Source organism: Pleurodeles waltl, chromosome 3_1 (genome assembly GCF_031143425.1).
Source record: "Pleurodeles waltl isolate 20211129_DDA chromosome 3_1, aPleWal1.hap1.20221129, whole genome shotgun sequence".
NCBI lineage: Eukaryota > Metazoa > Chordata > Amphibia > Caudata > Salamandridae > Pleurodeles > Pleurodeles waltl.
In genome coordinates, this window is record NC_090440.1 from 935031933 (window position 1) to 935046494 (window position 14562).

Consider the following 14562-nt stretch of genomic DNA (forward strand, 5'->3'; position numbering starts at 1 on the left):
GGGAGTCTGTCAAAACGAACTCCACAGCTCCATAATGGCTACACTGAATACTGGGAAGTTTAGTATTAAACTTCTCAGAATAATAAACCCACACTGATGCCAGTGTTGGATTTATTAAAAAAATGCACACAGAGGGCATCTTAGAGATGCCCCCTGTATTTTACCCAATTGTTCAGTGCAGGACTGACTGGTCTGTGCCAGCCTGCTGCTGAGAGACGAGTTTCTGACCCCATGCGGTGAGAGCCTTTGTGCTCTCTGAGGACAGAAACAAAGCCTGCTCTGGGTGGGGGTGCTTCACACCTCCCCCCTGCAGGAACTGTAACACCTAGCAGTGAGCTTCAAAGGCTCAGGCTTCGTGTTACAATGCCCCAGGGCACTCCAGCTAGTGGAGATGCCCGCCCCCTGGAAACAGTCCCCACTTTTGGCAGCAAGTCCAGGAGAGATAATGAGAAAAACAAGGAGGAGTCACTGGCCAGTCAGGACAGCCCCTAAGGTGCCCTGAGCTGAAGTGACTCTGACTTTTAGAAATCCTCCATCTTGTAGATGGAGGATTCCCCCAATAGGGATAGGAATGTGCACCCCTCCCCTTGGGAGGAGGCACAAAGAGGGTGTACCCACCCTCAGGGCTAGTAGCCATTGGCTACTAACCCCCAAGACCTAAACACGCCCTTAAATTTAGTATTTAAGGGCTTCCCTAAACCTAAGAATTTAGATTCCTGCAACTTACCGAAGAAGAAGACTGCTGAGCTGAAAACCCCTGCAGAAGAAGAAAGAAGACACCAACTGCTTTGGCCCCAGTCCTACCGGCCTGTCTCCTGCCTTCTAAAGAAACCTGCTCCAGCGACGCTTTCTCCAGGACCAGCGACCTCTGAATCCTCAGGAACAAGAAACTCCCGAGGACAGCGGACCTGCTCCAAAAAGACTGCAACTTTGTTACAGAGGAGCAGATTTAAAGACCCCTGCAATCCCCGCAAGAAGCGTGAGACTTGCAACACTGCACCCGGCGACCCCGACTCGACTGGTGGAGAAACAACACCTCAGGGAGGACCCTCCGGCGACTCAGAGACTGTGAGTAACCAAAGTTGTCCCCCCTGAGCCCCCACAGCGACGCCTGCAGAGGGAATCCCGAGGCTCCCCCTGACCGCGACTGCCTGGCTCTAAAATCCCGACGGCTGGAAAAGACCCTGCACCGCAGCCCCCAGCACCTGAAGGAACGGAACTTCAGTGCAGGAGTGACCCCCAGGAGGCCCTCTCCCTTGCCCAGGTGGTGGCTACCCCGAGGAGCCCCCCCCCCCTTGCCTGCCTGCACCGCTGAAGAGACCCCTTGGTCTCCCATTGATTTACATTGCGAACCAGACGCTTGTTTGCACACTGCACCCGGTCGCCCCAGTGCTGCTGAGGGTGTACTTTTTGTGTGAGCTTGTGTCCCCCCCGGTGCCCTACAAAACCCCCCTGGCCTGCCCTCCGAAGACGCGGGTATTTACCTGCTGGCAGACTGGAACCGGGGCACCCCCTTCTCTCCATTGAAGCCTATGCGTTTTGGGCACCACTTTGAACTCTGCACCTGACCTGCCCTGAGCTGCTGGTGTGGTGACTTTGGGGTTGCTCTGAACGGTGGGCTACCTTGGACCCCAATCTTAACCCCGTAGGTGGTTTACTTACCTGCAAGAACTAACAATACTTTACCTCCCCCAGGAACTGTGAAAATTGCACTGTGTCCACTTTTAAAACAGCTTATTGTGTTTTATGTAAAAAGTATATATGCTACTGTGATTATTCAAAGTTCCTAAAGTACTTACCTGCAATAACTTTCAAATGAGATATTACATGTAGAATTTGAACCTGTGGTTCCTAAAATAAACTAAGAAAATATATTTTTCTATACAAAAACCTATTGGCCTGGAATTGTCTCTGAGTGTGTGTTCCTCATTTATTGCCTGTGTGTATGTACAACAAATGCTTAACACTACTCCTTTGATAAGCCTACTGCTCGACCACACTACCACAAAATAGAGCATTAGTATTATCTCTTTTTGCCACTATCTTACCTCTAAGGGGAACCCTTGGACTCTCTGCATGCTATTCCTTACTTTGAAATAGCACATACAGAGCCAATGTCCTACAGTAAGTAACAATCTGTTCTGTGGCATGTGTAGCTGTAGATACACATGCTCTGCATAGACTGCAAAGCAGTCCCTCCATAAAATCGGTGGCTAGCAAGCAGAAGTTGCAGTTGACTGGAAAAGTGTATGTAGCACTGACTGACCTACGTTAGCTTGTTGGCTTGCTTTAACATCCACACAGTAGTGTTTTGTGAACAGCTATGAGAATGTTACCTAGAAAAGGCATTGTAGCATCATTCTTTCTCATAGAATAAACTCTGGGAGAAATAGGCAGAGGTCTCTTGGCCGTAGCATAGCAAGTCTGTATGCTTTTGACCTATCCATCTGGCTATGTTTGATTTGGTTACTGGGTTGCTTTCGTGATGTGGAGAACACGCTACGAAGAGTTGCCTGGTTTTCTTAAAAGTATTTATGTCCGTCAATGTTGAACATGAGTGCCCTTTCAACATCTAACATGTGAAGGACTCTTTCCGCAACAGTCAGGTTGTGGGACAAATACTGGTAGTTCAATGAAGTGTTAGTGTTACTGCAAAGGACTACTTTATCTTTATGAATTAGGAAGAAAAGCTCTTCCAAGGTTAATGCCTGGAGCTCGCTAACACGCCTGACTGATGTGCTGGAGACTAAGAAAGCCATTCACGTTCACTAGAATTCCTCTCATGGAAAATGAAGTGGTTCAAAACGGAGACCATGAGTAAAGTGAGCACAATGTTAAGGTTCCACCAAGGTGAAATGACACCTTTAAGACCTTCCATGAAAGCCCTAATGACGGGGATTCTGAACGAGGAAATATATTGTCTCTTCTGTAAATATGCAGCTAAAGCTGCTGCGAGATATAGTCAAATGGAAATGTAAGGTAGATTTGCTTTCTGTAAGTGGAGCAAATAACAGACTATTTCATACTGTAGCTTTCAATGTGTTTGGGCTGGCTGTAGCAAATATAACATTTCCATTTTGCAGCATACCAATGTCTAGTAGTAAGTCTACGGGATGCTTGAGAATGTCCATACACTCTACAGGCACGGCTAGGTAGCCAAACTCTATGGCCTCAGGAGCCATGTCGCGAGGTTGAGTGACTTGGGGTCTGGATGCCTGATTTGTCCTTGATTTTGAGTGAGAAGGTCCGGCCTGCTGGAGAGCTTCTCGTGTTGGACTATTGAGAGATCCAGAAATGTGGTGAACCAAGGCTGGCGTGCCCAAGAGGGACCACAAGGATCATGTTGAGAGAGGTTTGCCTGATCCTCCAAACCAGAAAGGGAAGGATAGGTGGAGAAGCGTAGACCTATATCCCTGACCAACTCATCCAGAGCATTGGCTTTGGATAGAGCGTGTGCATACCTGGAGGCAAAGTTTTGGCATTCTGCTGTGGCTGAAAGGTCTATGTGGGGAATACCCCACCTTTCTAAGTATGAGTGAAGGACTCGTGGGTGGAGTTTCCACTCGTGGACTTGTTTCTGCACCCAGCAGAGCAGGTCTGCAAAGTCGCTGTCCGTTCTTGGCAGATACTCTGCTAAGAGAGGAACGTGGTGGTGAAGAGCCCACTTCCATATGGTCTGAGAGAGTTGTGAGAGTTAAGAAGACCATGTCCCCCCGTATCTGTAAATAATACATGGATGTCATGTTCTCCGTGAGGACTAAGACAACCTTGTGAGACAGGTGAGGAATGAAAGATTTCAGTGCTACGAATACCATCTGAAGCTCTAGGTAGCTGATGTGTAGGGAATGGTGAATGGCATCCCAGAGGCCTTGCACTGTCAGGACTTGAAGGTGAGCACCCAAACTCATCTGTGATGTGTCTGTGTAAATTGAGGCACAGGGTCTAGAAAAGGCCACCCTTTAAAAAGTCTGCTGGTGTTCCACCATTGCAGAGAACAGTGAGTCTGGCGGTCTAACAACACTAGATCTTCCAGGTGATCCTGTGACTGAGACCACTGACGAGACAGACATTGCTAAAGGGGACCCATGCGAAGTGTGGCATGGGGAACTACGGCAATGCAAGAAGCCATCAAGCCCAACAGGCGCATGATGGTCCTGACTGAGTAGTAATGGTTTTCCTGGAACTGAGGGAGAAGAGTGTGGAAGTTCTGGACACGAGCTGGGTTGGGATATGCCAACTCTAACTGCACGTTCAGAATAGCCCCTAAATAAGGCTGAATCTGCCGGGGCTGGGCGTAAGATTTGAGAATGTTGAGAGTGAAGCCCAGACTGTGAAGAAGATCAACTGTCAACTGAGTGTAGTGTTAGCACTGTTGTAATGTGCTGGGCCTTATCAGATGTGCTGCGACGACTGCCAAGCACTTTGTGAATGCCCTGGGAGCAGTAGTGACTCCAAAGGGAAGGACCTTGAATTGATAATGTTCGCCTGAAATGAGGAATCTTAAATGCGGTTGATGTGCAGGGTGAATTGGTATGTGAAAATAGGTGTCCTAAGTGGTCATAAAGTTGCTATGCTGTAAAAGCGGGATAAAATTCAGAAGGGTGACCATGTTGAAGTGTTCTGAAAGGATGTATTTGTTTAGAGGTCAGAGGTCCAATATGGGTCTGAAAGAGCCATCCTTTCTGGTAATCAGGAAATATTAGGGAATATACCCCTGAACCTTGATACTGGGGTGGAACAGGCTTCCACGGCCACTTTGAGAAGGGCTTGGACCTCTTTTTTCAGAAGGGTCAAGTGTGCCTGAGATAGCCTAGGAGTGTGAGGGGGAACATTGGGAGAAGTGGTGATAAGCTCCAGACAATAGCCATGTTGGATAATGGGAAGGACCCATTGGTCCGTGGTGATTGTATATGAGGTGGAGTAGAATTGTTGAAGGATCCGTGTGTAGCATTGGCTTTCCCTACATTGGTAGGCCCACTGTAGGAGCCTCAGTAGAAGCCTCTGGTGTAGGTGGACTGAGGCTGTCTAGGGTGTGAGATAGATGCGCCTCTAAGTTGGAGGAGTGATATGATCCCCCTGAACCCAGTGCGGCGAAAGGAGCCCCTTTGTGTAGTGTTCTTTAGGGCACCTATGGCCTTGGCAGTGTGTGTCCTTTTTGAGCTTCTCCAATGTAGTGTCTACCTGCGGCACAAGCAGGTGGTCTTTGTCAAAGGGCATGTTGAGGACTGCTTGATGGACCTCAGGTTTAAAACCAGAGCAACGAAATCAAGTATGCAATCCTAAAATTACGCTAGTGTTTATGCCACGATCTGCTGTGTCTGTGATGACAAGGGCTCACCTGTTGGAGGTGTTGGAAATAGTCTCACTCTTCAAAACAATCTGTTGGTCCCTTTTGTGATGCTCCCTTTGGAAGGAACTGTAAGAGTTCCTCCATCTCATCCCAATGGGCCTGGTCGTACCGGGCCAAAAGGGCTTGAGAGTTGGCAATTTGCCAATGGTTTGCAGCTTGGGCCGCTACCCTCTTCCCAGCGGCATCAATTTATTTACTCTCTGTGAGGAAATGCCTTCCATGGCATGATTACCCCCTAACTTTTTGCCTTTTGTTGATGCCAGTTATGACTGAAGATGCCAGTTATGACTGAAAGTGTGCTGGGACCCTGCTAACCAGGCCCTAGCACCAGTGTTCTTTCCCTAACCTGGCCTTTGTTCTCACACTTGGCAAAGCCCTGGCAAACAGATAGGTCCCTTGAAAATGGTACCCCTGGTACCAAGGGCCCTGTGGACAGGGAAGGTCTCTAAGTGCTGCAGCATGCATTATGCCACCCTGGGGTCCCCTCACTCAGCACATGCACACTGCTTCTCAGCTTGTGTGCGCTGGTAGGGAGAAAATTACTAAGTAGGAATGGCACTCCCCTGAAAGTGCCATGCCCACCTCTCACTGCCTGTGGCATAGGCAAGTCATCCCTCTAGCAGGCCTTGCAGCCCTAAGGCATGAGCACTATGCCCTTACAGTGTCTAAGCAAAACCTTAGACATTGTAAGTGCAGGGTAGTCATAAAGAGTATATGGTCTGGGTGTCTGTCAATTACGAACTCCACAGTTCCAAAATGGTGACACTGAAATCTGGGAAGTTTGGTATTAAACTTCTCAGCACAATAAATGCACACTGATGCCAGTGTGGAATTTATTGTAAACTACACCCAGAGGGCATCTTAGAGATGCCCCCTGAATACCAGTCCGACTCCTAGTACTAGGCTGACCAGTTTCTGCCAGCCTGCCACAACCAGACGAGTTTCTGGCCACATGGGGTGAGTGCCTTTGTCACTTTGTGGCCAGGAACAAAGCCTGTATTGGGTGGAGGTGCTTCTCACCTCCCCCTGCAGGAACTGTAACACCTGGCGGTGAGCCTCAAAGGCTCATGCCTTTTGCTACAGCACCCCAGGGCATCCCAGCTAGCGGAGATGCCCGCCCCTCCGGCCACTGCCCCCACTTTTTGCAGCAAAGGCCGGAGGAGATAATGAGAAATACAAGGAGGAGTCACCTACCAGTCAGGACAGCCCCTAAGGTACCCTGAGCTGAGGTGACCCCTACCTTTTGAAATCCTCTATCTTGCGTTTGGAGGATTCCTTCAATAGGAATAGGGATCCCACTGAAGCGATACCTGATCAAAGGACAGATGTTCATGCTCAGACATTCAGAATACCACCACACTCCTGGTCAAATCCAGGGCCACTAGGATGATTTGGGCCTGGTAATTCCTGATCTTCAGAACTCAGGGCAGGAGCGACAGAAAGTAGTACAGGAGCTCTGTGCTCCACTCTAACCTGCATGTGTCTTCTAGAGAGAAAGTTCTAGTGACCTCCAATGTGCAGAATTATTTACATTCTGCGCTCACAACAGAGGCAGAAAAGTCCAACCAAGACTTTCCATTTGTGATCTGCCAGACATCGCAGTCAGAGCTCGACCACCTGGCATTTAGAGATCCTGCAAGACGTTCACAATAAAGGAAATGCCCTGATGCTCCAGCAAAAAGTGGAGGTGTAGTGCCTCTTGGCACAGGACCCTAGTCTGCCCTGCTTGTTGCAATACCACATTTCTGTGGTGTTGTCCGGGAGTCCTCTGATCTCCAACACTACTAGATGACCTCCCCCAGCTCGGCAGAGATGTATTGGTCACCACCTTCAGCTCTTTTGAGGAAGGGAGAGGGGTTTGCCACTGATCATGTTGATCTCAAGCACCCACTACTGCAGATCTCGTACAGTCTCCTCCAGAACTTCGATGCTAGTGGACAGGCTTCTGTGGTGCGAGGCCCACTGAGACTTCAGATTTCACTACAGATCTGCATATCCCCCCTGATGAATTGGGCAAGCAGGATGCATGATGGGGGTTGGGCACCTGGTTTTGCCTGTACACCAAACCTCCGGAGTAGCCTTGGAAGGGCTGAAACTGATGGAGGAACTGTGTGGCAGGTGGCAAAAGGACCCAGGAGTGCACAGTAACCCAGCTTTCTTTGAAGCACTCAAGGGTAGGACCCATCAAAAAAGCATATCCATAAGGGATGCCTGCAAAACAAGAAAAAAGCATGTGCATCTCATCCATGATGGTGGCAGAGCACCACGTTGGTGCTGACTACTCACACCAAGCAGTTGGTAATGTCCAGGCCAGCCCAAATAACTTATGTGGCTGCACCCTAAATAGTTAGGATAAGTCTGAGCAAGGTAGGCCTTAAACACTTCTGAGACTGCCAGGAAGATCTTGCTGACCATGTCCCAAAGATTGTGCAAATGCCTCAATGTGCTCCACTAGTATAAGCGTGTGGGGGCAATTGTAGCAAATGAACTAGGATTTATCTTGGTGGTGGAAGCAGGACCACAAGACTTTCTGGAGCAGGGCGTTTATTCAAAGAATTATGGATACTAGGCGCTGGCCTTTGACATCTGCTACCAGCCTTTTCACCCACAGGCAAGAGCAAGGCTTAGACCAGGTGCCCTTCAATGTATTAGTTGGGGCTTCAAAGAACAGCAGTACGGACTTCGAGGAAGCCTGCCCAAGCTGTAAAACTTCAGTAAGAACATTAGTCTGACCTCCACAGAAAGAAGAACCTCAGCTGCATGTTTACTCACAACTGCAATGAAAGCACTTTTTTCCGTTGGTTGCCCAGGGAGGGAAACCAACCCAGTATCAGGGGAAATATCAAACCCAATGGTGTCCTTTAAGTCTATAGACACATCATCATCATTATAATAATGTGGGGGGGAAATCATCCCCATCATCATAATGTGGGGGGAAATCTTCCCCATCATCTCCGTTGTCATCTCCTAGTGGTAGATAACTGATATCAGATTTGGAACTGAAAAGCTGGTGGAGCAAATGAGGGCAGATCCATCGTAGGGGCACTGCATTATCTGAATCTGACTGTACAGGGACCAGGTGTGTCTGAAGGAGGACATGACGCAACCTCAGATGTGGTGAGATCAGTTCGGCTTGGTGTCGGACACTGGCAAAGGGTCCCATATCTGGTGCCGCCAGTATCAAGACCAGCTTCAAGGGACCGGGGCAGGAATGCAATTGTTGCAGAACCCAAGGCTGGTTAGAAAGGCACAGATGATGATGGTAGTACTTTGACTGAAGGCCCCAAGAGATCCTTGCCAGGGAGAACAAGTGTAGTGCCAAAAATGCAAAACATGACCTCCCTAAAGGCTCTGTTCCAAAGCCAGGGGAACTCATGATGCATCATGATACATTGTGAAATTGGCCACTTAATCAAAGATTGGGAGCGAGACAGAGTTGCATTTTTACACACTCACAGCTTTTTCTGGAGGGATGGGGACCACTTGGATTTCTTGTGTTTCTGCTTTGATTTAGACTTTGACTTATCATACGACCTCAACAGAACACAGAACCTATCTCCCCAACCTTAAGTGGGAGCAGGACTTGCATAGCATTTTTGGATGCTCACCAACATACAGCTTTTCCTTATAGTGCCAGAATGCCTTTGGGTTCATGAGGGTGCAATCTTCACACAATTACGAGTCCTGCCCCGGGCCCAAACACCAAAGGCACATCTCATGTAGGTCAGTCACATATTTGTTTCTGAATGTAGCGGGATAGATACAGCCCTGTAGTTTTAGGTGTAGATTTCAGTGGGGATGTTGTTTCCTTGAACTATGGACTTCAATTTTGACAAAGGGGGGGGCGGGGGGTGCACAAGTCCAGATCTGCGATTGAAGGAGCGAAAATAAAGGACCAACATAGATGTGCACGGATGGAGCTTGTATGTGGCTCTGGCTTGTCACTTTTAGGACTGAACAATGCTAAAACGTAAATATGCTACTGTCAACCATCTATCCACTGGTAGTCTGACTGGAAGACACTGCAGTAACTAGTGGCAGAGGAACCCTTAGAAAATGCCAGACCAAAGACTTGAGTTCTGCTGGTGGAAAAAACAGGGGGAGCCAAATGTTTTTCTTCACTAATGACCGAGCTGAAACACTTATGCACTGACAAAAAATCTCTGGAATGCACGTCTTAGTCCTAAAGAAGACATTTATTATTTCACTTCACAAGATTCGTAAAAGGAGATTAGCATGCTGAATGTACACGTTTAAAAATGGTCACACCAATGAAATGAAAACATGTGCAAATGATTCTCTACTGCAATATACACAGCAAATATGTGTATCTATATTATAATGCAAAGCAAATAATGAATTAAAAAATATGCATCACCATGAGGCAAGGGCACAACTGCTTCATCTCCCTCCTATTCAGCATCAGATCGCCAGATCCCGAGGAAGGAGAGATCAATTATCCTCACGGGAAGGGTGATACACCCCAGTGTCCTGGGCATGTCTGAGATCTGGAAAAACTCTCAGTCCCCAGTCCATCTGGTCTCGGCCTCCTCTACTTTGAACAAACGAGAGGAAAATTCTAGAATCTCCCTCTCACTGCAGATGCAAGGAACATCTTTCGCCATATAAAGTGACCAGCATACTATGAATATGAGCAAAGGGACTGCAGTCACTGATACAGGTCTGCTTTCTTTTAAACACAATAATTGTACCCCCGGTTTGAAGGCCTAACAAACTGCTGATATTGCTGACTGCCCTCCTTAGTTTTGAATTATGGGGAAATGAGCTCACAAATCTTATGGTAATAGGCAAGTCAGAAATATAGTGATGGTCTGCTAACAAAATAATGTTAGTGTAAATAATGTGCTTATAACTGTCAGAAAGAGATAAATAATTTTTTTTATGCCTGGCATCGAGGGGGCTTTCAGCCACCCCTGGGCAGATTAGAAGTAAATCACCATACAATCATCCTCTGGAGTGGAGGGTGGCAGAAAGACTGTTAGGGCTTTAAGAAAGGAGGTGTGGTTTGATGCCTGTTGGGCTCCTTTTGAGATGGGGACACTGCCCATTATCTGGGTAGATTGTTTATTTTAATAATATCCCGTTGCCTAGTAGGCTTTCTTATTTTTCAAAAAGCAAACCCTTCTGAAAGGAGTTTAGTGTTGTGAAAGCACCATTCACATCCATCAGACTCCAAAGTAATGCAGTGGACATGGGCAGTTAATCCACCACATTTGAGTGGTTGAATAACAGACAGACAAAAATATTGTGCCTGGGTCCTGTGAAACCAACCCCCTTTCAGTCTCCACTCCCCACCAGTTAGGGGAGATGCACTATCTACACAGAAAACTGGGAAGATAGGTGTTCTCCCTAACATGTGAGGGAAGTAGCAGAAAGCAGCTCTCTCACCAACCCACAGAGATTTTACCAATGAACCTCTTTAATGAGGATTGATCTATTCATTCATGTATTTATTTGTTGATTATGATTAAGACATCTACAGAGACCAACAATTAATGTATATAATAGTACAAAATATGTGATTTTTACAAACCATATCAATGCAATCATGAGGGTTTCAGAAATGAATTAAAACATTTTAAAACACTGTAGCAAACAAACTTCTGGAGGAAAAAGTAGTAAAATTAATCAAAGCATCCCAATTAGTTGCATTCAACCTAAAACACAGAGGAGCAAAGTAATGAATTTGAGGTTGTCGAATTGAAGGGCTGATAAATAAAACATGATAAAACTGGATCCCACCTTTACACAGAACACATAAGCATTCAAAAAGTAAAACTTTGAACCTGAGCGCTAAAATAAGGTCACATGCCTCAATGTGCTCCACTAGGGGCAGCATGCTTTTCCTCCTAAAAGACTAAGGGCCTGATTTAGAATTCGGCAGACCTGTTACTCTGTCACAACGGTGACAGATAGCCCATCCGCCGAAGAATAAACCCCTATAGGATATAATGTAACTTACATTTTGGGAGAAGTGCTATCTGTCACCGTTGTGACAGAGTAACTCGTCTGCTGAAATCTAAATCAGGCCCTAAGACCTTTGTTTTACCAACATTGATATTAAAATAAATTGTGCCAAGCTTAACTCTCCAGTGTACTCAAATTTTGTTGTGAGATGATTGGAGTTAAATCACATAAAACATCATCAGGTTACATCAGTACATGAATGTCACAGGTGGCACAAAGTGGGGGAAAATTCTTGACATCTATAAAATGAGCTGGTAAATCATATAAATAGATGGAAAACAGAACAGGGGCCAAAATACATCCCTGTTTTAATCCAAACCTAGCACTAATTTTTGTTGTAAGCCCTTTATTCCCCTCCCATCAACACTTAACTCCATGTTGAGTAGTGCCATGCTATAATTATTCTCATCAGTTTTGTGGAACTCCCAGCCCCTGAACTTTGTTCCAAACAGTGGGCCTATAAACTTCATCAAAGGATGTGGAAAATCTGAAAGTGCAGTATACCAAATTTGCGACTTTCCAATCACAGACTTATGTATTAGTTTGAACAGTCGCAATATTGTCTGTAACAGAATGTTTGAGGTGGAATTGTGCTTGTTCCCATGGTATGATCCCCTTGGCAAAGACCCAGTCCTGCAGTTCAAGGATGTAGCCTAGAAAAATGTTTCCCGCTGAGTCAAGTAAAGCAATCTGATGGAAATTCAAAGGAAGCAACTGTGAACCTTACTTGGGATTTATAATACTCCCTTTCCATGAAACTGGGACTTGACCATTTAAAAAAACAATCACTGAAAATAGGAGCTAAAGTTTTTCACATGCCTGAGAGTCTCTCTTCAGAACTAATCCCATCATGGCCCACAGGTGAAGAGGCTCTTGCTTTTTTCTTTTTGAGATCACAATGTCTTATCTCTGGGAAAGAACCACTTCTAAGATATTCGTTGTAAACTATGAAATTCCGTCCATCAAATGAGTTTTCACTATAAAGGTGTGAAATGTAATCGGTCCAAACCGAACTGGGGATGGAGACTGTGGAAGGGGGGTTTTGTGTAATCACTTTGCGAAGCAACCAAAGACCAAAAAACGTTTCAAATGCTTTGTTTTAACAGTCTCCTCTACATCAATCTGGTTGCTGTCCAATTTATCTAATCTTCAAGGTAGCTATGTATTACATTGACTCCTGAAAAGGAAATAATTGAGGCTTTTAGAACACACACACTTCTGAAATCTCAAGATACAGCTTGCCTTACTTTTGGCATGAGATTCCGATCAAGGTTCTCCAACCCTGAAGGTACTGACCACCAATCAAATACAAATAATGTTAGCACCCTCTACCTTAGGGACAAAGAAGAGTATAGCTCAGCTCCATATTACCTTGCTAGGCTGTTCTATCATGCCCAGTCAGACACATCCAGCAAAAAGCATACATAAACCTAGAGAGGGAATAGACTTTGAGGAAAGTTCCAAGTATGAACCTTCTTTCCATGGCCTTAAGATTTAAAGGGTTTGCGCTGATACCAAGAAAGAGTGAAGACAGATGTTTTGTTCTGCTCATGGACAACTTCAACTAAAGGATCTCAGATACTTGCAGTAGTTTACTTTACAGTTGCCTTTGGTAACCTGCAACTTTGCTTTGGGGAAACATTCAAGGGTCAGTGTGTAGGCAAGAGTGGTATATAAACGCAGTATAATAAAATATGTTTATCTGCACTACACATGAAAGCATTGGCAAAATTCAACAAGGCAATATTCCAACATGGGTCTTGTTGGCGAGTGGTGCAGGAGAGAAAAGATGTAATAGTATGTTTCTTAAGCAGGCAGAAATGCAGTGGCCGCGCCTGTAAAAATTATTCTAACATAAGTAAATATTTTAATATAAATGATTACAAGTCCTCTTATCAAAAGGAAATAAGAAACTTTAAGCATGAAATTTGTTTTTAAAGGGTTAATGGCAAGAGATGCTAGCAGCTGAAAACTAAACTAGTACTTACCACTGAGTACATCAGGGCTGATGTAGGCTGGGCTACCTCTCTGATCTTTCAGAAGGTCATCTTCGCTCACAAGATGCTTGCCTAAGCAAAAGTTTGTCACAGTTATTCGATGAGTCCTGTGAAGAACAGATAAACAAAGAGATTAAGAGTGGGTACCACATCTACAATTAGTACAAACTCGCATTTACTACACCAAAAAGGAAGGTCATTTACTGAATATATAGAAACTTATGTCTCCAACAGTTCAGATCAACATTAGTCAAGAGACCTAAATGGTGCTTTTTTGGGACATCGTTCAATTGTAAACACTGATCTGTCACTTTCTAATGCACAGTATAAAAGGTGTAGGAGAGGTTAATGAGGCTGGTTTGCTTCATGTACAATGTCTGCATTCCACTCCAGTCCTACAGGAAACATACTCAATGAAAGCAATACAAACATTCAGAAGTACAATTTCTATTTTGGCCTGGTAAAGCAAGATCAGAGCAAATGTGAACTGTATTCAGAAAAAAAGACAATAAATAAGGATGGTAGTGGCTTAATGTGCTTGTTGTGGGTATGCAGAACTAAACATCATCAAAATTGCTACATGGCAATGTAGGGAAGAGGTGGGGGCAGTGAAGAGGTGGGGTAGTTAGAGATGTAAGTTGGGTTGTAGCATCATCTTTGAATACAATAGTAAACACAAATGAAGTAACTTGGGTGAAACCCAGTACAAAACAAAAGAGATAAAAAGAGGAAGCCCAGAAATGGATGTGGGTTTTTACGTTTTGGGGGGTTATGACCTCCTATCTTTCATAGCTGCTTTCCCTTGAAAATAGAAAAAAATGTATGCGTGTTGCAGAAGTACAGAAGCCCATTTATAAAAGTAAAAACGCTAGTTAAGATTTTCACCACATAAAGGACACCAGTGTGTTGGGTGCTTCTCTGGAGTTCTTATGATGAAACGTTAACAGACTTATGTTATTTATATACTGTCACCTGTAGCCCAATGAAGAACACAAAAAAAGAGACGGATGGAATGCTAGAAATGATCCCAGTCACTGGTAATTGCTCAGTCCACACGCTAGTCCATTTGCTTGCACCCCATTCACTTTAGATTTGAACCAGCTGTATGAAAATAAGCCTTTGTGCTGCACCAATGGGAACAGTCCAGTGCAAATTGCCAGGCCCTCTCTGAGCAGTACACAAGCAACCCAGGGCAGGTTTTGGACCTAGTTAGACGTCTTTGGTTTG

At 45.3% G+C, this 14562-nt stretch overlaps 1 protein-coding gene across 3 annotated transcripts in view; it reads right to left on the reverse strand.

Moving 5' to 3' along the window:
- Positions 1-14562, reverse strand: part of STK40 (serine/threonine kinase 40) — a 354611-nt gene that overhangs the window by 102178 nt on the left and 237871 nt on the right. For all 3 annotated transcript variants that reach the window (XM_069223947.1, XM_069223948.1, XM_069223949.1), the window contains exon 8: positions 13327-13442. In XM_069223947.1, the coding sequence (XP_069080048.1) occupies positions 13327-13442 (116 nt within the window). The remainder of the gene's footprint in view (positions 1-13326; positions 13443-14562) is intronic.